General features: G+C 35.4%; 1 protein-coding gene across 32 annotated transcripts in view; it reads right to left on the bottom strand.

Annotated features, from left to right (window-relative positions):
- ZNF644 (zinc finger protein 644) overlaps window positions 1–24,757 on the bottom strand; it is a 124,495-nt gene that overhangs the window by 82,670 nt on the left and 17,068 nt on the right. For 27 of the 32 annotated variants that reach the window (XM_082382917.1, XM_082382933.1, XM_082382916.1 and 24 more), the window contains one exon: window positions 3,631–3,691. The exons of 4 other annotated variants lie outside the window; for them this stretch is intronic. In XM_082382917.1, the coding sequence (XP_082239043.1) occupies window positions 3,631–3,674 (44 nt within the window). In that variant the 5' untranslated portion in view covers window positions 3,675–3,691. Of the gene's footprint in view, window positions 1–3,630; window positions 3,693–24,757 lie in introns of those variants that run through there. One more of the 32 variants, XM_082382921.1, reaches the window with a different exon arrangement.

Genomic DNA, 24,757 nt, shown 5'->3' with positions numbered 1-24,757 from the left:
CGCACCGCAATGAAGAGTGGCCCCCGCTCTCCGCAACCAGAGAAAGCCCTCGCACAGAAACAAAGACCCAACACAGCTAAAAATAAATAAATTAATTAATTAAAGGAAAAAAAAAGTTTTCTTTTTCACAGTACAACAAACGGAAGCACATCTACAGTGCTACTAAAGAATGGAAGCACGGAAAGGTTAATTTGGAAATTAATGAAATTAAACTAATGTAAGACATTCATAAAGAACTTTAAATCCCTGGATTCAGGAATTCTGCAAAATAAAAAAGCTTAGCAGCATCTGACTGTGTTAAATATTGAAGTACAAAATGAAGAGGAAGCATCTGAAAACTGAGGTATACCTGTCAGCCTCTGAGAAGAAAAACTAGTCTAAACTCTCTTAGAGACACATAAGTCAAGCAATCTCAAGTGTAAACTTCTCTCAATACTCAAATTTTATCAACAAGAGAACTAAACACACTTTACATCCAGGATGAGATAAAAGAAATAACCAAGGTTCTACATTTGATAAGAATCTGTGCCTAAGAAAAATCCTTACAGGAAGACAGAAGGAACAGCATGAGATGGGGTCAATGCCCAACTCTGTGTCCAAGCTTTATGGTAGAAGCTGCAGAGAGGGAAAGCAACAAATTGATCCCAGTGGGGAAGAACCTTTCCTTGCTTTGGACTTGCTAGAAGGCAATAAAGCTTCAGGCATAAAAACCGCCCAGGTGACTACGACAGGCAACCCAACTAGCCCAATTCCAAACCTCAAAGAAGAAAACTAGCGCAAAATGCTTTAAAATTGTTTTAAAGTTTCATTTCTTAAGAAAGCATATTGTTTATATAAATTACAGATCTATAATGATAAAACATAATCTTTAAAAATACTTCTCAGCAAACAGCAAGCTTCCTAAGCTATAGGAATCAAAAATGTTACCATTCCAGACTATGATTCAATTTTTTCCTCCACTCCAACAGTTTTTTACCCCCAGGAAAATGAGGAAAAGTTTTCTTCACTTCTTAAAGATGTGACCAGTCTTCTTAATCTTCTACTTGTATTAGTCTAACACATCTTTTAAAATCTTTAAATGAAAGAAATAACTAGTAGGAACTCACAAAGAGAATACTTCTAGTAGCAAATACTCCAATTTCCATAGCATGGATTAATGCCTTTATTTGGAAAGAGTACTCAAAATCAAAGACACTCAATCTTCCTTAAGGTCTGGACTAAGAACATTATTAGCCATTTTATTCCAACTGGACTGAAAGAAGACTAGGAGGATATTTTATTTCTCTTTCCAAAATGCCTATAATGCTACTTTTGGATTGCCTTCATTGGCTCCTTCCTATAGTCCAACAGCAACTGAAGTGCCAATGCTCTCATCCCATTCCAGCCAGTACTCTGAACCCCTAGTGTTAGAGAGAGAATTTTGTTGGCTGTTCTATGTTTAACAAATCACTAAATATACACAGTACTCTGGCACTGTGCTACTAAGATAAATAAGATATGGATGGTATCTACCTTCAAAGAGCTCAGAGTCTAGTAAGGAAAACAGACTACTGCAGTATGGCCAGATCTGGCTCAAAGGACAAGATGATGCTTGAGATGGACTATTTCAGGAGATTAGCTGACAACCGGGAGAAAATATATTGGCAGTTGGGGAGGCAAGGGGGTAGGAAAGAGTGACAACATATACATAGAACTAAAACTAACACTATGTACATCATACTTGGTTTATTCAGGTAATTCTAGGCATTCTGGAATAGCTGCAGTGAGATCATTATATACCATGTTATGAGTTTACATTTTATTGTGCAGGCGATGGGGGACAATGAAGGAGACAACTAGATGAAGGAAAGCAGTGTAGAAAGTTGGCAAGTGAGGTCAGAGACATGGAGAATACAATAAACAAAATTATAGAGAAAATACATAAAAATTTGTATTATGTTCATACAATGGAATATTACTCAGCAATAAAAAATAATAAACTACTACTGGTACTCACAACAACATGGAGGAAACTCAGAAACATTATGTTGAATGAAAAAAGCCAGATACAAAAGAGTACAAATTATATAACTCTATGTACATAAGTTCAAGAACAGGTAAAACTAAGCTATGCTGACAGAATTCAGAAAGATGCTTACCTTGGGGGAAAGGCTATTGGATTGGAAAGGAAAGAGCACGAGGAACTTTCTGGGACAATGACAGTGTTCTACATCTTAAATTACATGCTGGTTATACATGTGAACATATACATAAAAACTCATTCAGCTCTATACTTTAAATTTCGCACATTTTACCATACATAACTTAATAAAAATGTAAATTATACCTTAACCAAAAAAGAAAAGTGATATATAATTGTGCTGGAATAAAATCAGAATAAGTTAAACCAGTGTCATCCCATGAGCAATATCTAACTTGTAAGAAATCAGAACAAACATTCTAATAGACACCACATTCAATTAGCAAACAAAAATCACTAGAAGACTTTAAGTACAAAAATCTAGCTTCTTCTCCCCCTCAGAAAGATATTTAGGCAAGTGTTCCTTATAATAAATGCTGTGAAAATAAAGTTTCTAAAGAAAAAGAAATAGCTCACTATTAACCAAAAAATAAAAATTTTCTAGACAGCAGTACCTGCCTTATAGGAGGTACTATAAAGATTAATAAGGCGTGAGAAGCACTTAATACAATAAGTATTCTCCAAACTACCACTACTATTATTACTACATAATACCAATAAAATGGAAACTTTCTTTCAGATTATGCCTAAACCACTAATTGAGAATACACTATTTAACTGCACATTATTCAACTACAGCACCTCTCATCCTAGGCTTTTTTTTTTTTAACCATTGATCAGCAAGTTCCTGACAGCTGAAACATTTAGTTAGATTTAGAAAGACCCAAGTTAACTGCAATGTATTCAAAGTATTCTTTTTTAATCTGTTTATATCCTGAAGCCATGTTCACTTACCAACAGATAGTAAATGCACCTTTTTAACATTTCAAAAACTTATATTATTAAAAAAGCAATCTTTCACATATCAGACCAAAAGTACATGATCACAATTCAATTTTCTGAAGTCAACAGTCTTAAAAAATGAAAATAAATCAGAATGCTAAATTAGAAAAGTCATTCAGTAGAGATACAAAAAATATTAAAACAATCATTTATAACTCTGAACATTATATTAACATAAAGAAGTCATAATTTGGCAAATTTAAACAACTGTAGAAGTGCTTTCTTTGTTAATGGAAATAAGAAAGTAAAATTCACAAAAGCAAAGACTACTCAAGTACTATAACCCACTAAGAAGGGAACACTGAAGCAACCTAGCAAATCTCTTACTGAACTGGTTTCCGAGCAGCTAAACCAAACATCAACTTGATTTCTGAACGTGTTTAATAGTCACTGGAAACTGCATACTTTAGTTTCACAATTTGACAGCTGTATTTTCACTTCCATCAAATCAACTGGACCAAGTGCATCAAAAAGTTGGTTCTTTGTATTTCAAAATTTAATTTAAAAACTCATTGATTTTGGATTTGGAGGCACGCTTTTTAAACATAAATTTTTTGTATTATTCCTACTTTGATATGTAATACTTAACAAAGCTGTCTTCTACTTACCTTGATTTTGTCTTATTAACATCTCGTTGCAAGAACAATCTCATTCGAAATTAAATCAAACCTGAAAGAATACATGTAAAGGCAATCATTTAGTTTTTTTCCTTCAGGTATGAATAAATACATCTATGATACACTATTCTTTTAAGTTAAAAAGTATAAATTGAATTATTACAGTAACCTTCAGGAAACTATTGCTAAGTACCATTTTTTGAGGAACAACCATCTATTCAAATGAGAAACAAACTTTTTAGTTCTCTTGTTTTCGTTAATATTAATAGTATGGCAATAGCATAATTAAAATTATTATTTGTTAATAAAACACACACTTCTATCTATATCAATGTTTATCTAATATTATTACATACATACCAAAAAATACACCAAAAAGTTGAAGAAAAAAAAAACCATGAGATGGCATAAAAGTGTATGTTAATAGCCATAATAATGGCTAACACTGATTAAACACTTACTAAATGCCAAGGAAGATTATTCTAGAGAATAGTGTATACTGATAATCTCCTGCTTCCTCAATTTAGCCTTCAATCTAGTATAAGGTGACCTCCACCCCAACACTCCACTGAAAACGTACTTGTCAAAAATCTACCCACCCCTAATTTTATCACACTTCACAAATGCTGAAACTCAATACATCTTACCCTGAACTCTACACATCACCTTTCCCTCATTCTTAAAACCAGCTTGTTACTCTTCTGAATTTTTATTCTCAAAAAATGGCACCACCATATCTACTACTATTCTCACCTAGATTACTGTAACTGTTCTATTTCTAGACTCACTATCCTCTCAAATTCATCCTTCCCAAAACTATGTAAGTAATCGTTTTGCAATGGCTACCCTGAAGACATCACATCTATGCCTCAAGGCCTTCAATAGTACTCATCAATGACCTAAGCCTCATCTATTTATCCCCAATCTTTACTCTCCCCTTCACTCCACGTTTCTACTATACTAAACCCCTTCAACTCCCAGAAGAGCCCATATGATCTCTCAGCTTTCATGCCTTTTCACATGGTGAACTATACCTACTTTCTATCTCTCAACCTTGCTAACACCTTTCTACTAGTTTTTCGATTATTTAGCTCAGTCACCCTGGCAGATCCTTCTTTAACTTCTTCAACTATGTAAAGCTGTGTTTCTCAATTGTTATAGCAACTAGTGATAGCTCTATATCAATTCTGTTTACCTGTGTGTTTTCTGAGCTACAATGTGGACACACTGAGGAAAAGAATTCATTTATCTCACTTCAGCACTTTCACTGGATAGCACATAATAAAAGCCTAACAGTGTAGGCAGAATGAAAGATTAGAAATTTTGTATTGTATCCCCAAATGTACACAGGGATATAGAAGATAAAGTAAAATTCAGGCTAATGAGTTCATCCACATTTTCAAGGACTAGAGAAAAAATTCATATCACTTCTGGATCCCAGTAACATTACTTTATAAAATGACTACATCTAAGTAAAACACAACTGACAAAAATTAGCCCAGTGCAACCTTTTACTGAGTAAATGAATTAATTTCACTGATTATCAGTACCAAGATTTGGCACTAAATGTTTGTATCTCTACAGAAAACAAAGTTTGTGGACAATAAATCCTAGACTAGTTTTAAGTATTAGCATTAAGCAGAAAAGCTTTGGAGAGGATAGGGAATATGGTTTTAATACTAATAATGTCAATAATCTAGAAAAGTGGTTCTCAAACTTCAGTGTGCATTGGAATGACCCAGAGGGCTCGTTATGCAGCGATGGCTAGGCCCTACCCTCAGAGCTCCTGATTTGGCAGGTCTAAGATTGCAGCCTGATCATTTGTATTTCAAAGTTCCTAACGTGATGCTGATGCTGATACTTCTGGGACCACCCACTGAGAACACAGGCCTACAGTTTTTTGCATAATGTCTAGAAGAGATGAGAATATTCTGCCACCCACTGCCACCAGCCTTTACCCACGCAGAACTAGATACTGAGACCTATTACAAATGAAACTATAAATCAAAGTGGGAACATCAGAAGTCTACTATGAGTTGCTCAGTATGAGAGGCTAAAAAATGGTCCTACAAAAGATATCCACATCCTACTCCCTTGAACCTGTAAATTTTACTTTATGTGGCAAAAGAAAAGAAGTGTCTTTACAAATGTGATTAAGTGAAAGATTTTGAGATGGAGAGATTATCCTGGATCATCTGGATGGGCCTGAAATACAATCACATGTATCCTTATAAAGAGGGGGACATGGAGACATCTGACTATACACAGCGAAGGTAAAGACAGAGCAGAAAGAGATTTGAAAACACTGGCCTTGAAGACTGCAGCCAAAGCCAGGAATGCCAGCAGCTACCAGAATTGAGACAAGGCAAGGAACAGATTCTCCTATAGAGTCTGGAGAGAGATCATCACTGCTGACACCTTGATTTCTGCCCAGTGATACTGACTTCAGACTTCTGGCTTCCAGAACAGTGATAGAATTAAGTTTCTATTATTTTAAGCAACCTAGTTTTTGATAATTTGTGAGAGCAGCCTAGGAAACTAATATATTGATGATGGCAGGTTCTCTGGGAGATAAATCAGAAGCACTACATAAAAGATGTTACGGACTGAACTGTGTCCCCATAAAATTCCCATGTTGAAGCTCTAACTCCCAATGTAACTGTATTTGGAGATAGGGCCTGTAAGGAGGTAATTAAGGTTAAATAGGGTCATAAGGGTAGGGCCCTAATCCAATATGACTGGTGTCCTTATAAGAAGAGACAGAGAGACACCAGGGATGCAGGCTCAGAGGAAAGGCCATGAGAAAACAGCCATCTGCAAGGAGACAGGAATCAGTGGAAACCAAACCTAACTCTCAAATCTTGGACTTCTAGCCTCCAGACCTGTGAGACAATAAATTTCTGTTGTTTAAGCCACCTTGTCTGTGGTTTTTTATTATAGCAGCCCTAGCAGACTAATACAAAAGGATATACATGTTTGCACAACAAAGTGAATGTACTTAATGCCACTGAGCTATACACTTCAAAATGTTTAAAATGTTAAATTTCATTATATATACATTTACCACAATAAATAAAACAAAAGCATACACAAATACTACACACAATAACTAACTTTGACTTTAGCTGTTTAATTTTTTTATCTTGTTCTGCTCACAGTTATATTTCAAAGTCTGGGGGAAAAAACCCACTTTTAATTATATCTGTTCCCCAAAGAGACAAACCAGGCCATTTCAAACACTATATTTTTTTAAAAGGTGTATTTTATAAGGAAGTTTGATAGAAAGTTCCTTTGAAATCCATACCCTAAAAGTATAATTAGGATATTCTTTAGGTGAATACTGGAAGGGGGATACAGAAAAGAGAAAACACTTAAAGTCACTGATATAACTGGTTTTACCTCAAAAGGTACATTTTAAGAGAAAACTGCAAACTAAGATATCAAATATATCCTCCCCAAAACCCATAATCCCAGTCTAATCATGAGAAAAACATCAGACAAATTCCAGTAGAGGAAAATCCTACAATATGCCTAACTAATACTCCTCAAAACTGTCAAGGTCATCAAAAACAAAGCCTTAAAGAGCCTAAAGAGAAATGACAACTAAATGTAATGCAGTATCCTGGATGGGATCCTGGAAGAGAAAAAGAACATCAGGTAAAAACTAAGGAAATCTGAATAAACTATGTTCTTTAGTTAATAACAATGTAACAATAGTGGTTTATTAACTGTAACAATTGTACCAGACTAAAGTAAGTTGTTAATAATAGAGAAAACAAAGTGTGCATGGGGGAAGAAGGAGAGTGTGGGAAGTCTTTGTACTATTCAAATTTTCTATAAATCTAAAATTTCTAGAAAGAAATATTGGGACTTCCCTGGTGGCACAGTGGTTAAGAATCCACCTGCCAGTGCAGGGGACGCAGGTTCCAGCCCTGGTCTGGGAAGATCCTACATGCTGCAGAGCAACTAAGCCCATGTGCCACAACTACTGAAGCCCACACACCTAGAGCCCATGCTCCGCAACAAGAGAAGCCACTGCAATGAGAAGTCCGTGCACCGCAATGAAGAGTAGCCCCTGCTCGCTGCAACTAGAGAAAGCCTGTGCACAGCAACAAAGATCCAACGCAGCCAAAAATAAATAAATAAACAAATAAATTTATTTTAAAAAATAAAAAGTAATGTCTTCATTTTTCAAGTATTTTAAGTATACTGAAAAGGCATGAACATATTTTAGAAAATTAAACAATGACAAATTAGAAAAGGCTTCAGAATTAAACCCTAAAGTAAACATAACACATCAAAAATATGTATAAGGTAGGCCACAAAACAAATCCTACCAAATTTAAGACTGAAATCATGCAGACTATCTTCTCTCACCACAATGAAATGAAACTAGAAATCAAAAGCAAAAGGAAAACAGGAAGATCCACAAATACAAGAACTAAACAGCTAACTCTTAAACAACCAATGGGTCAAAGAAGAAATCACAAGGGAATTTAGACAATATCAGGAGACAAATAAATATGAAAACACAACATACCAAAACTAATGGCATTCAGTGACAGCAGTACTAAGAGGGAAGTAAGTTTATATGCTTACGTTAAAAAAGGAAGATCTTAAATCATCAACTTAACTTTATACTTAAATAAGAACAAGCTAAACCAAAAGTTAGCAAAAGGAAGGAAATAATAAAGAATAAAGCAAACATAAAATAAAGAACAGAAATAGGGGGAAAAAAATCAACAAAACCAAGAGTTTGTTTTTTAAAAGATCAGCAAAATTGACAAATTCTTAGCTAGACCAAGAAAATAAGAGAGAAGATTCAAATAAAATTACAAATGAAAGAGGGGACATTATAACAAATGCCAAAAGGATTATAAGAGATTACTACAAACAATTAGCTGCCAACAAATTGGACAACCTAGAAGAAACAGATAAATTCCTAGAAACACATAACCACGATGACTGAATCATGAAGCACTAAAATATCTGAACAGACCTGTAACTAGGTAAGGAGATTGAAGCAGTAATCAAAACCCTCTCAATGAAGAAAAGAAGAACCAGATGACTCCACTGGATAATTCTACCAAACATTTAAAGAAGAATTCTCCTCAAACTCTTCTAAAGAACTGAAGATAATAGAACATGCACAAACTCATTCTCATTCAGGGTAATGAGGTCAGCATTACCCTGATACCAAAGCCAAAGACACAACAAGAAAAGAAAACTACAGACAAATATCCCTGATGAATATCAGCAAATATCCTCAACAAAATACCAGCAAACTGAATTCATTAGCACATCAAAAGAATGCTACTCACCATGACCAAACTGGATTTATTCCTGGAATGCAAGGATGGTTCAACAAATAAAAATCAATTGATGCAATACATCATATTAACAGAAAGAAGGACAGAAACCACATGACCACCTCAACTGATGCAGAAAAAGCATTTGACAAAACTCAATACCATTTTATGATAGGAACATGCAATAAACTAGAAATAGAAGGAAACCACTTCAACATAGTAAAAGCCACATGAGAAAAGCCCACAGTTAACATCATACCCTACAGTGAAAGACTGAAAGTTTTCTCTCTAAGAGCAAAAAGAAAGTAAAGATGCCCACACTTGCTACTTCTACTCAACACAATACTGGAAGTACAAACCAGAGCAATTAGACAGCAAGACAAAATAAAAGGCACACAAATTGGAAAAGTAGAAGTAAAATTACCTGTTTGCTGATGACATGCTCTTACACACAGAAAGTCCTAAAGATTCTTTAAAAAATGTTAAAACTTCTTTAAAAAATGTTAAAACTAATAAATGGTTTCAGCAAAACTGCAGGATACAAAACCAATACACAAATATCAGTTGTGCTTCTACATATTAACAATGAACAATATGAAAAACAAAATTATGAAAACAATCCCATTTATAATAGTGCTGGGAAATAAATAGTGCTGGGAAAACTGGATCAAAACAAGCAAAAGAATGAAGTTGGATCTTTACCTAATACAACATTAAAAAATTAACTCAAAATAGATCAAAGACATAAACATGAGAGCTAAAACCCTGAAAAAAAGGCAAAAAGCTTCATGAGATTGAGTTTGGGATATGACACCAAAAGCAGAGACAACAAAAGCAAAAATAGACAAAGTGGACTACCACAAACTTAAAAACTCCTCTTCTTCAAAGGAATCAATAGATAGAGTGAACAGGTAATCTACAGAATGGGAGAAAATTTTTACAAATCATATATCTGATAAGGGGTTAAATATCCAAAATATGTAAGCAACATTTACAACTCAACAACAAAAAAAAACCCAAAAACAACCTGATTAAAAAATGGGCAAAAGATCTGAATAGACAAATATCAAAAAAACATATACAAATGTTCAAAGAGTATATGAAGAGATGTTCAACACTGCTAATCATAAGAAAAATACAAATCAAAACCACAATGAGATATCGTTTCACATCTCAATAGAATGGCCACTACCAAAAGAAAAGAAAATAGTAAGCTTTGGAAAGGATACAGAGAATTGGAACTCTTGTGCAGTGTAGGTGGGAATGTAAAATGGTGTTAACAATTACAGAAAATAGTATGGCAGTTCCTCAAAAAATTAAAAACAGAATTAGCATATGATCCAGTAATCTCAGTTCTGGGTATATACCAAAATAATTCAAAGTAGGATCTCAAAGAGATATTTACGTACCCATATTCCTTGTAGCATTATTCAAGAGGTGGAAACAAACTAAATGTTCATCAACACATAAATGGATAAAGGAAATGCAGTATATACATACAATGGAATATTATGTAGTCTTTAAAAACGAAGAAAATCCTGTTACATGCTACATCATGGATGAACTTGAGGACATTATGCTAAGTGAAATAAGCCAATTACAAAATAACAAATATTGTATGATTCCACTTGTATGAATTATCTAACATAGTCAAGATAACAGAAAAAAAAGGTAGAAAGGTAGGTGCCAAGGGTTAAGGATGGGGCGGGGGGGGGGGTGGATAAAATTAGTGTTTAATGGTAGAGTTTCAGTTTCACAAAATAAAAAGTTCTAGAGATCTGGCTGCACAGTACAAATATTCTTAACACTACTGAACGGTACAACTAAAAATGGTTAAGATTGTAAATTTAATGTTGTGTATTTTACAACTTAAAAAAACAAAGAAATATCAAGAAAAAAATACATACAAGGGCCAAGATGGAATAGCAAGGATTGAGGTTGCCCTCCACCTGAAAAGCCTAAGAAACCAAAAAATATATATGAAAGTTTTCAGGTATTAGGCAGTCACTGATGGTGAACCCTAAAAGGAGAAACAAATGCAGTGAGCCTTCCAACATTCCCAACTTACCACCTGAAGAAAATACAGCCCCCCAGGGAAGAGCTACCCAGGTAGAATATGATGGTCTCCCTGAACTGAGGAGACTCAGCTGGAAGTCCAACGAAGCCATGACAGCTAGAGATTGCAGGGCAGAATACTGGAGAGAAGACAACTGCATAGAGCTACCACACCCTTAAGTATTCAGCTGCATAACGATTAGAACAAGCCTGTGTGGAAACTACCTAAGGTGAAGGAAAGAGCCACTCAAAATGATGAGAGGGATTATTGCCCTAGTCTCACACAAAGTCAGAAATAATGCCTGTTCCTTTTAGAAAGAGTATAAAACCTCTTAAGTCAGGCAGCACTAACTATAGCAACCCTAGATTAAATGCTTTTGAAAGACAGACCCAAAAGGGGAATGTAGCAGAAGAGGGAAGAATTACAAAGTGGCAAGAGGAAACTTTTGGGGGTGATAAATATATTCATTATCTTGTTTTGTGGTGATGACTTCCTGAGTGTATATATATATGTATCTCAAAACTTATCCTACTGTACACTTTAAATATGTGTATTTCACTGCATGCCAATTATATCCCAATAAATCTGTTTTTAAAACTTCAATTACAACAAAACAAACAACCCAATTATAAAATGGGCAGAAGATTTGAAGCAGCACTTCACCAAAGATACATGAATGACAAGTAAGTACATGAAAACATGCTCAGTATCATCTTTCAATAGGGAAATGCAAATTAAATCCACAACAAGTTATCACTACACAACTACAAGCATGGCTAAAGTTAGTAAGGCTGACCATACCAAGTGTTGGCGAACATGTGAAGGAACTGAAACTCTAACACACACATACAGGAAGATAAGATGGTACAATCACTTTGTAAAAACAGTTTCACCATGTCTTTTTCTTTTTTTAGTATTTTTTTTAAGTCTTTATTGAATTTGTTACAATATTGCTTCTGTTTTAAGTTTTGGTTTTTTGGCCACGAGGCATGTGGGATCTTAGCTCCCTGACCAGGGATCGAACCCACACCCCCTGCATTGGAAGGAGAAGTCTTAACCACTGGATCGCCAATGAAGTCCCAGTTTCACCATTTCTTAAAATGTCAAACATACACCTACTCCTAGGTATTTACCCAAAGAAATGAAAGCATATGTTCACACAAAGGCTTACATACAAATAATCATCTTCATTTGTAATAGCCAAAAGCTGAGGGAAAAAATGTCCAGCAACACACTAATCCTTAAATCATACCTGTAAAATGGAATAAGTAGAATTTAACTAATGACACATGCAACACAGATGAATCTGAAAATAATCATGCTGAGTGAAAACAAGTGCAGACAAAAAGATTTCACACTGCATAGCTTCATCTACATAAAACTCTAGAAAACTCAAACTACTCCATAAATGACAGAAAGCAGATCAGTCATTGTCTGGGCATCAGGGGAGGAGCAATAAATACGAAAGGATTACAAAGGGGCACAAGGAAACCTTTGAGGATAAAGGATATGTTTATTATCTTGTAGTGATGATTTCATGGGTGTATATAGATATCAAATCCGTTCAAATTGCACACTTTAAACGTGTGATTTATTATATGTCAAATGTACTTCAATAAATCTATTTAAAATATCACAATATGCAAAGAATAATAAGCAGGGAAAAAATAAAGTCAAATCTCAAATTAAGAAGGTTAGAATGATAATAATAAACACAAAAAAACCACTGTCATTTATAACTAAAAGAGTAAAGATACAAATTAATCATCTATTAACACCTACAACTCGTAAGACAACCAGCACTACAATTACCCTATATTTGGTAACTCAATACATGAACAATGCTTCCAAAATCTCATCAGACACATCCCATGAAACAAGTATAACAAGTCATCTGTACTACTGGACAGATCAATGTATTTAATTTACACTTGTCACAACTTCTATACTTAAACTCAATTCCTACTGAAATATAATGGGGCTCGACCTGGAACAAAATAATATCAAAAATTAATTCTACAACATGAGTCAAAAAGTCTGTCTGCAAAAAAACCCCAATTCTGTACCATCCCATTCCTCATGCACTTGGCAATAAGGCTTTGCAGTTTCTCCTACCAAGAGGTAGAATCTTTCCCCAGTCCTTTTAATTCTGGGCTTGACCTTATAAGGAAGATCAATAGAATGTAACAAATGTCACAGTTTGCCAGTTCTGAGCTAGACTTCAAGAGACCATGTATGCCTCTGCTCTCTTGGAATCCTGCCACTACCATGAGAACAAGCCCACTCTAATCTGCTGGAGGACAAGAGGACAGCCCAGATGTCCCACCCCAGGCCATCCTAGAGAAGCCAGCCAAGAGCAGCAGAATCACCCTCCTGAGCTGCTTCTGAATGCAGACTTAAACAAGCCCTGCCAAGACTAGAAATACTGCCTGACTCATAGACTTGTTCTAATAATAAATGTTTGTTTTAAACCAAGTTTCAGAGTAATTTATTACACAGCAATAGCTAACTGATATAGCAACTCTATCTTAAAGATATCATATTATTCTTATCCCTAGAAAGAGTTATTTTAGATTAACAATTGATCTGGGTCTCTTAACTAGAGACCTAGAAGGCTAGGGAAAAGGAGACATAAAAATCTCTTTTATTATTTCACTAACAGTGACTCTAGAAAACATGTCACAGTTTGTCAATCTCAGAGATACATAAACTGAGCAAAATCATTTTAACAAGTAATGTTATCAGTCAACTACAATCTTTCATGAAATTTTGTTGCTAGATAGTTTTACTGGATTCAAGAATACAATGAAATCTTTCAGGATATGCCATAAATCTATATAAACTGTTGCAGAGCAATCTGCTACCTTGCCTAACATTCTTTTTCCTGTTTATGCTAATGGTATTTTCCTTTAAGGAAACACTCTTACTCAACTATTAAAGTTGTACCAATCTTAGGCCCACCCCTGGATCAAGGGAATGAACAAGTGATACCCAGGCTGATCAGAGTACTTTGTTCTCCTAGCCATCAGAATTTTATTATGGATGGGAATGTAGTCCAGAATGGGAAATTTGGAATCCTTCTCATGACGTTTGCAAGGACTACTGGGAAAGGTATACTCTTCAGTGGAAATAACAGCTATGACAATGATGTAGATCATAGCAGACAGTGGCCATCTTTGCCACCTCATGGAGATTAACATATTTAGGAATAAAGTCATCACAGAAAAAAATCAAAGCCAAGAAACAGAGACATTATCCTAATGCTATCATTTGCACTCATTGATTCAAACATGTCAATTCAAATAACTGCAATAATAGCAGAAAAGGTAATATTTATCAACCCACCCACTGAGACCTACTAGAAAAACTGAGCAAGATATTAAAAACCATCAATTTGATGGCATCAAAGAGTTGACACAACAGTGAAGAATGACCAGGCCAAGATCCAAGACAAGATGGAGACCTACAGATAGAAACCCAGCACCTGAGGATGCTTCTACCTTTGGGTTATTTGCCAATCCACCTGATGCAGCTGAGAAACTGATCATTATTTCTGACACTGTTGTAGAGCTAGGGGGATCAAATGGAGATTGCAAGGTTCAGAACTGGTGAGTACCATACTAAATGTTACCCAGTATTTGAGTTGAGACCCTAAAGGATTAAACTGTAGTGAACCAGAAGTAAAAAAAAGTTCTTACATGCACTGCAGCCCCACCTGAACACATCTAGGTGGCCAAATAAAAATCTCAATCCTTAAAATTTAATTAAGGTAAACCCAGACTGCTGTAGACCCCAGGTGTGGCACGAACAAACAAAAATTATCTCTGTAGAAAGATAATATCACCAAAGGGCTCAGAACTGAGGCATGGAAAAGCAGTTGTAAATTTAAATGGAGAAAGCATGGCAGTGAGAGAACCAAAAAAGGAATATAACAAAAATTCTCAGGGTCAACTTTGCCCAAATCACTGGATGACTGATAAACTATGTATGCACAGAGGAAAACTGAAGGAGTTGAGGGGGAAGAGTTGACAGAGGCCAGAGAGAAAGCTACACTTGAAAAAGAGCTTTACTGTGAGTTTGATGCTTTTTCAACAGGGTACATTCAACTGTGTACAGTTTAGGCAGCAGGAAGCTGAAGTCCTACAAGGTTGAAGTGTCAGAGGACAGAATCCAAGCCCAGCAGAACAGCTGGGAATTAGTGGAATCTCTAGAAACATGTAAACCACAATCAAGCTTCAAAATCTGACTATAAACTTCACACAAGAATTCTCAGAAGAACATTAAAAGAGTCCAGTCACTAAAATATATTCATAATGTCCAGTTTTCAAGCAAAAACTACATGATATGCAAAGAAACAGGAAGCAGTGATCCATACTCAGGAAAAAGGGGTGTCAATAGATATAATTCTGAGTACCCTGAATATAGGAGTTAGCATATAAAGAATTCCAAGCAACTATGTTAAGTGTGTTATGAGAATTAAAAGAAAATACATTCCAAGAGTTGACAGAAACTATAAGAAAGAAAAAGCTGATAAATAAAATAAATGACATAAAAATTCACCCAAAGGAGGTGATTAGAGATGGCAGAAGAAAGAACTTGTGAGCCTGAAGATAGGGCAATAAAACTGTCCAATCCAAAAAACAGAAAGTAAAATGACTGAAGAAAAATTAAGAGTCTCAGAGACCAATAGGACAATATCAGGCAATCCAAAATAGATGACACCCAACTCAACACATATGTACAACAAGATGTAACGGAATGCGAGAAGAGTAAAGAAGGTACAAAATAATTTTTGCTGAAGAAACAATGGAAAAAAAATCTCAAATGTGGTAGAAAACATTAACTTATAGATACAAGAATCTCAACAAACCCAAGCAGGATAAACACAAAGAACCATTTCTACATATACATCATAGTCAAGCTACTAAAGGCCAATGAGAAAACCTTGAGTGCAGCCAGAGAAAAGTGACTGGTTATATATGGGAAATGACAATACAAGTAATGGCTGACTTATCACCAGAAAAAAGTGGATACTGGAACATCTTCTATATCCAGTGATACTATTCTTCAAAAATGAAAATAAGATATTTTGAAATAAACAAAAAAAGATTCTTGTGGCTAGCAGACAAAAACAACAGTTAAAAAAAAAAAGACGGGGGAAGGGGAGAAGTAATAAAAATAGTTAATCCAAAAGATGGCAAGAAAAGAGAAAAAGAATACAATAGTCCTAATAAATAGAAAGCACATAATAAGATCATTCACTTAAGTCCCAATAACCAGTAATATTATGAAATCTAAATAAATTTTATGTTATAATTAAAAGACTAAGAGTGTTAGATGGGACTGAAAGTAAAACAACAATGATATGGTGTATACATGAAATACTTCTAAAACATAAAGGCACAGAAAAATTTAAAATAAATGGTTGGGGGGAGAAAACAAACCACACAAACACTAACAATAAGAAGGCTTGTGTAGCTATGTTATTATCAATAAAGGTAGATTTCAGGGGCTTCCCTGGTGGCGCAGTGGTTGAGAGCCTGCCTGCCAGTGCAGGGGAGGCGGGTTCGAGCCCTGGTCTGGGAAGATCCCACATGCCGCGGAGCAACTGGGCCCGTGAGCCACAATTACTGAGCCTGCGCGTCTGGAGCCTGTGCTCCGCAACAAGAGAGGCCACGATAATGAAAGGCCCGCGCACCGCGATGAAGAGTGGCCACTTGCCACAACTAGAGAAAGCCCTCGCACAGAAACGAAGACCCAACACAGCCATAAATAAATAAATAAACCCAAAGTTTAAAAAAAAAAAAAAAAAAGGTAGATTTCAAAGCAAAAAAGCATTACCAAAGATAAAAAGAATCAATGATAAACGGTTCAACTCATCAGAAACATGAAACCATTCTAAATTTGTGTGCCCCTAGTAATATGGATTCCAATATGTAAACCAAAAATCGACAGCAACACAAGAAAGACAAATCTGTAATAGCAGTAGAAGATTTTAACATACCTCTCTAATTGAACAAGCATGCAGAAGTTAAGCTGGTGAGGATGCAGAAGTTTTGAACAACATGATTAACAAAACTGACTAACACAGCGGTCCTCAAACCTTTTTGGCACCAGGGACCAGTTTCGTGGAAGACAATTTTTCCACGGACCAGGGGGCGGGGGTGGCGGTGGGTGGGGGGAGGAAGGGTTCAGGTGGTAATGGGGAGCCGCAGATGAAGCTTCCCTCACTCGCCGGCCACTCACCTCCTGCTGGGCAGCCTGGTTCCTAACAGGCTGTGGACCAGTACTGGTCTGCAGCCCGGGGATTGGGGACCCCTGACTTAACAGACACATGTCAATACTGCACCCAAAAACTGCAGAATACACATTCTTTTTCAAATACACAAAATATTTATAAAACCTGCTCAATAAACATAATAAAAGGTATTCAATCACATTTGCAATCAGGGAAATGGAAAATAAAACCACTATGAGACAGCACTACACACCCTCTAGTATGGCTAAAATGAAAGATTAACAATATAAAGTGTTGGAGAAGATGAAGTGCAAAAGGAACTCTGTTGATGACTATAAATTGCTACAAACACTTTGGGAAAAAAATGTTGAATATCTTCTGAAATTAAACATAAATACACTCTAAAACCAAGCTATTAAAACTCTTAGGTATTTACTAAATATACACATGTGCATGTGTGTACTAGGAGAAACGTACAAGTTAATGCATAGTATTATTTACAGAAGCCTAAAAATGGAAATAACTCAAATTTCCATCAAAAATAGAATGAATAAACCGTGGATTATTCACATACTGTATAGCAATGCAAGTGAATGAATTACAGTTATATGCAACAATAGAACTAAAGCTCATAAACAAAGCTGGAAAAGCCAGGACCCATTTACATAAATTTCATTAACAGAAAAAATTTCAAAAATGTGTTTTTTAATAGTAAAAATATAAAGCAAAAAAGTTAGTACCAGAAAACGTAGAATGGTAATACCCTAACAGAGAAGAAGAGGTTTGGGAAGAAGCAGAGTGAAGTATCTGGCAATGTTTTAAATTTTGACAGGGGGTGACTAAGCAGGTATGTACTTTTGAATACTTAAGTTGGACATTTTTTCCATGCATTATTCTGAGCATTTTTTCCACAGTAAAAATGTTTCAAAACTAAAAACACAGACATTTAAGGCTTCGAATTTTTCCGTAAATAAGGCACTAGCATTATCCTATAGTATTTTGTTTTTATTTTAATCAAAGCTATACAAATACATATTTTAAAAATCAAACAAAGCATGTTATGAAAAACAGCAGTGAAGTCCCCCCCCACCAATTTCTAAACAATACAGTTATATCTTGATTTTTCATTTTGCATCTGATTATTTCCTGTGTAAGAAAATGACCTACCCTCTTATATCCCTCTGTAACCTCCCCAAATTATACCATAGCCCTACAGGAAGATGGCTAATTGATTTTTTGACAAAAGTGAAAAAGCAATTCAATGGAGAAAAAAAGTATTTTCAACAAATTGTGCTAGAGCACCTGGATATATGTGGAGAGAAAAAACAAAACAAAACACTGACTTAAATCTGACATTCTATACCAATGTTAATTCAAAGTGGATTATAGGTATACATGAAAAATGTAATATTATTAATCTCGTAGAAGATAGAAAAAAATCATCAGGCTCTAAAGACAGAAAAGTGTTCTCAGAAATAACAAATGCATGATCCTTAGAAGAAAAAATCTGATAAACCGGACTTGATCAAAATGAAAATTTTCTACTCTGTGAGAGATCCTGTGAAGAGGATTAAAAAGCAAGTGACAAGTTTGGAGAAAATGTGTGCAAACTACATACCTGACAAAAGACTCATATCTAAAATATGAAAGAACTTTGGGGACTTCCCTGGTGGTCCAGTGGTGAAGAACCCGCCTTCCAATGATGGGGACACGGGTTTGACCCCTGGTTGGGGAACTAAGATCCCACATGCCGCAGGGCAACTAAGCCCGCGCGTCGCAACGACTGAGCATGCGGGCCACAACTAGAGAGGCTGCGTGCCACAACTACTGAGCCTGTGTGCCACAACTAGAGAGAAGCCCACGCACTGCAACAAGCAGCCCGCATGCTGCAGCAGAGGATCCCACGTACCGCAACTAAGACCTGACGCAGCCAAAAATAAAATAAATAAATATTTTTAAAAAATGACTAGTGTGTTAAAATAAAAACATATATATAAAAGAATTTTGAAAACTCAATGGTAAGACACCAGCAAAAATACCAAAACAAGGAGATGCAAAAATCATCTCCATAAAACCAACAAGAACACTGACAAAAACAGAGTCAACGTTTTCCAAACTCTAGAAATTAACCAAAGATTTGCAGCAATCTGGGGAGAGTTTATTCAAGAAAGATGGCTGAATCTTGATGAGACCAGCAAACTTTGTGGCATTTATTTTGCCATATTCCCATCCTCCCACCCTAGCGCCACAGTAGACTCGAAAGCCAACAGTCCACAGGCCTGGTGAAAACCAGCAGCCTGGCAGTTACCTGAGGGGGGCAGAGAGGGTGAGAGCTCCTTCACGACTGCATTCTCAGAGGACTGTCATTATTTGACATGTCTGGTGGTTTCCTGGAAGACACCACTCCCAAAGCTATCTTAAACTTGACCTAAGAGGGCACTCAGTGCAAAAAAAGCCTTTCCCCAAGGGCATTTGTCAAAAACGACTGGAAAAAATTGTATAATGTTACAGCTGACTGAGGCAGTGGATAACAGATAAGACCAACAACAGACTAACCAAAAAGCTTAAAAAGAAAAATTGGGGCTTAGAAAAGCTCCAATATATTCCTGAGAATCTAGATGGTCAAATGTGTGCCCAGAGCTGCACACATGCTCTAGGTTGTACACATGCTCAGGAAAGGCCTGAGAAGGCCCTAAGTGCTCACCTCTGGCTAACCTGGAAGCTCTGCACAAACAGGAAACGAAGGGTAAGGCAAAGTTACAAATTTCCTGGCTGAGTGCTGAAGGTGTGCCCCAACACACACACACACACACACACACACACACAGAGCCTCTCAACAAATACTGGGAGACTTACTGGTCTCAGGCATTTAGGAAATCACTGTCCAATTATTGGCTGACCAGTAAGCTAACTGAGTAGAGAGACTTCAGTGGCCACACACAGCAAAGAATACACATTTTACAGAATTAGTTCTGAAAAATCACTAAACTAACAACAACAAACAGTAACAACAACAAATGCTGGGGAGGGGAGAATATCTAATCATCAGAGCTGCCACATTATTTAAAATGCAGTTTTCAACAAAAAAATGACAAGACAATAAAAAAAGTATGGCTCATACACATTAAAAAAAAAAAAGGCAGTCAAAAGAAACTGTCTCTGAAGAAACTCAGACATTGGACTTAGTGAACAAAGTTATAAATCAGCTTTAATATGTTCTAAGACCTAAAGGAAATCCATGTCAAAAGAACTAAAGGAAAGTATGGATGTCTCACAAGCAGAAAATATCAACACAAGAAGATTTTTGAGGTGATAGAAAAATTCTGCATCTTTATAGGGATGTAGGATATAAATGTATATACATTTGTTAAAAATATACATAGAGTTTGTGCATGTAAATGTGTGTAAATTTAACTTTAAAAAGTCAAATTCAGGTCTGTAGAAAATAAAATGTGTATAGTTCTTGAAATTGGTAAAAAAAAAAAAACAGATAGAAATCATGAAGAAGGACAAAATCGAAATTCTGAAGCTGAAAAGTACAAGAATGAAAATGAAAAATTCACTACAAGGTTTTAGTAGCAGATGTGAGCAGACAGAAGAAAGAATCAGTGAATCTGAAGATATACCAATTGAGATTATCCACTCTGAGGAGAAGAAAAGGAAAAAACAAAACAGTGTGTCTAATATTCCTGAAGGACATCATTAAGAACACCAATACAGAATGGGAGTCCCAGAAGAGAGGAGAAAGAGGGGAAGAAGTAATATCTGAATAAATAATGGCTGAAATTACTCCATATTTAATGAAAAACATTAATCTAAACACCCCAAAAGCTCAAGGAATCACAAGTAGGACAAACTCAAAGAGATTCACACCTAGATACTTCATAATCAATCTCTCAAAAAACAAGGAGAGAATCCTGAAAGAAGCCAAGAGATAAGCAACTTGTCATATAGAAATCCTCAATTAAATTAACAGCTAATTTCGTGTCAGAAACCATGAAAGCCAGACGACAATGGGAAGACATATTCAAAGTACTGAAAAAATAAGACTGTCAACCAATAATTCTGTAACTACTTTCCCAAAATGAAAGAGAAATTAAGACATTCAACAGATAAACAAAAAATGAGAGAACTGGCTGCTAGCAGACCTGCTGTACAAGAAATATTAAAGGGTGTCCTTCAGGCTGAAATCAAAGGACAGTAGCCAGTAACTTGAGTATGCCTGAAGAATTAAAGGGCATGTAAAGGTAACCTGATAAGTAAACATAAAAGACACTGTAATTTAAAAATTTGTGACTCTTTTTTTCTCCTATTGGATTTAAAAGACATAGACAGACAATTTGCATGACAATAATAGCACAAAGGAAGACAATAATAGAGGAATAAAGGAACAACAACAGAAAAAAATCTTAAGACATATAGGAAACAAATAGCAAAAGGGAAGACATAAAATCTACCTTATCAGTAATTACATTAAATGCAAATTAATTGGGCATTCCAGTCAAAAAGCAGAGATTTGGCAGAATGGGTAAAAGAACACAATTCAACTATATGCTGCTTTCAAGAGACATACTTCAGATTCAAAGACACTTTAGATTCAAGTAAATTTAAAGTGAAAGGATAGAAAAAGATGTACAATGCAAACAATAACCAAAAGACAGCTAGAGTGGTTATATTCTTATCAGATATAAGATATTAAGAAAAAAAATCATCACTAGAAACAAAGAAGGACATTTTATAACAAAAGGGTCAATTCATTAAAACTTATGGATGAACTATAAACATATATATCCCTAACAACAACACCTCAAAATATATGAAGCAGAAACTTACAGAATTGAAAGGAGAAACAGACAACAGACAAAAACAAAAATAGTTGGAGACTTATATGCCTCACTTTCAATAACGGACAGAACCAGACATAAGACCAACAAGAAAATAAAAGACTTGAACACTATAAACTAACTAGACCTAACAGATAGCTACAGAATACTCAAGGAGAGCAGAACACACTTTCCTCTCAAGTGCACATGGAACATTCTCCAATATAGACCATACATTAAGCCATAAAACAAGTCTCAACATATTTAAAAGAAATCAAATCATACGAAGTATGTTCTCCAACCATAATGGAATGAAACTCGACATTAATAACAGAAGAAAATTTGGAAAAGTAACAAATATGTGGAAATTAAGCAACAAACTCCTAAATATTCATTAGATCAAAGAAGAAATCACATGAGAAGTTATAAAATATGTTGAGATGAAAACAAAAACACAACACACTAAAACTGGTGGGATGAAGTGGAAGCAGTGTTTAAAGGGAAATTTATAGCTACATATGCCTACTTTAAAAGAGATATCAAATCAATAACCTAACCATCCATCCTAAGGAAGCAGAAAAAGAGCAAACTAAACCCAAAGCAGACAGAAGGAAGGAAATAATAAAGATTACAGCAGAAATGAAACAGAAAATTTTTTAAAAATAAAGAAAAATCAATGAAACCAAAAATTGGTTCTTTGAAAATATCAACAAAATTGACAAACCTTCAGCTAGGTACTGACCAAAAAAAAGACAAATTACAAGCATACCTTGTTTTATTAAGCTTCGCAGTTACTGTGGTTTTTTAACAAACTGAAGGTTTGTAGTGACCCTGCACCAAGCAAGTCTATCAGCACCATTTTTTTAATAGCATTTACTCACTTTGTGTCTGTGTGTCACATTTTGGTAATTCTTACAACATTTCAAACGTTTTCATCATTATTACATTTGTTATGGTGATCAGTGATCAGTCATCTTTGATGTTACTATTGTAACTGTTTGGGGGCACCACAAACCATGCTCACATAAGATGGTGAACTTAATAAATATTGTGTGTTCTGACAGCTCCACAGACTGATTGTTCTCCCACCTCTCTCCCTCTTCTCAGGTCTCTCTATTCCCTAAGACACAACAATATTGAAATTAGGTCAATTAATAACCCTACAATGGCCTCTAAGTGTTCAAGTGAGAGCGAGAATAAATCGATGTGGCAAGCTTCATCGTTGTCTTGTTTTAAGAGTTGTCACAGTCACCCCAACCTTCAGCATCCACCACCCTGATCAGTCAGCAGTCGTCAACACTGAGGCAAGACCCTCCACCAGCAAAAAGATTACAACTTGATGAAGGCTGAGATGATGGTCAGCATTTTTTAATAATGGAGTTTTTTTAACTAAAGTATGGACACTTTTTAAGACATAATGCTGTTGCACACTTAATGGACTTCAGAATAGTGTAAACATAACTTTTATATGCACTGGGAAACCAAAAAGTTCATGTGACTCACTTTATTGTGGTGGTCTGGAACCAAACCTAAAATATCTCAAGGTGTATTACAATCATGAAAGAAAAAGGTTTTAATACTGGCTTTATAATAGGAAATAAAAAATTATAAGGGAAGCGTACAATTGAATGGCAACGAATTAAGTAACCTAGAAGAAATGGACAAATTCCTAGGAAAAAAACCAAACTACCAGAACTGATTCAAGAAGACACAGGAAATCTTGAATAGATCGATAACAAGAGATTAAGTAATGAAGAAACTCCCCACAAAGAAAGCCAGGACCAGATGGCCTCTCTGGTGAAATCTACCTTTAAACCAAACCTTTAAAGAATTGACACCAATCCTTCTCAAACACACGAAAATAAAACTACAGATAAATATCCCTTATGAATAACATCACAAAAATCCTTTCTATACCTTGTGTGTGTATTTTCAGAAGACATACCATCTAGATCCCTTTGTCCTCCTCAGGAACTGATTACTCTTCAGACCTGCTGCACAGCCACATTCCTTGCATCTCCCTGCACAATCATCGTTTTCTCCTGTACTAAATCCTGTTTCCTGGATCTCTCCTTTTTTTGATTTACCCAATCATTCTGATAGAGCCCACATACTCTAGTAACTTCCTGAGATACAGTACATTTGAAGTAAATATTCTAACAACCTCATGTTTCATATTTTTAGCCTACTCCCACATTTGACAGCTTGGGAAGGTACAGAATTAGTAGTTTGGAAATAACTTTCCTTCAGGATTCTGAGGCATTATTTCATTATTGATTGAAATAATATTAATATTATTAATATTAATAATATTAATAATAATCCAATGTTACTGATTCCTAATCTCTTTTATATGCTCCATAACCAAAAGCTTTTAGGATCTTCCCTTTATTTCTGGTGTCTGAAATTCCATCATGATGTACTTTTATATGGTTCCTTTTTTTTTTTTTCCAGTCACCATGCTGTGCATGCTATGAGTCCTTTTCATGTGGAAACTCAAGATTTTTGTTCAATTATTTTAAAATAATTGCCTCCATCCATTTCCTCCCATTCTGTAATTCTGATTTTTCACATGTTGAACTTGCCAAGAGTGATCCTCTATCTTCTCCTACTTTATATCTCTTTTGTCTTACTTTGTGGAAGATATTCTCAATTTTATCTTCTAACCTTCAACTAGAAATTTAACATCCTA

This window comes from Balaenoptera borealis (assembly GCF_965194805.1).
Source record: "Balaenoptera borealis genome assembly, chromosome: 1".
Lineage (NCBI taxonomy): Eukaryota > Metazoa > Chordata > Mammalia > Artiodactyla > Balaenopteridae > Balaenoptera > Balaenoptera borealis.
Note: the sequence above shows the minus strand (reverse complement) of the source record. Positions and strands in the feature narration are given on the sequence as shown.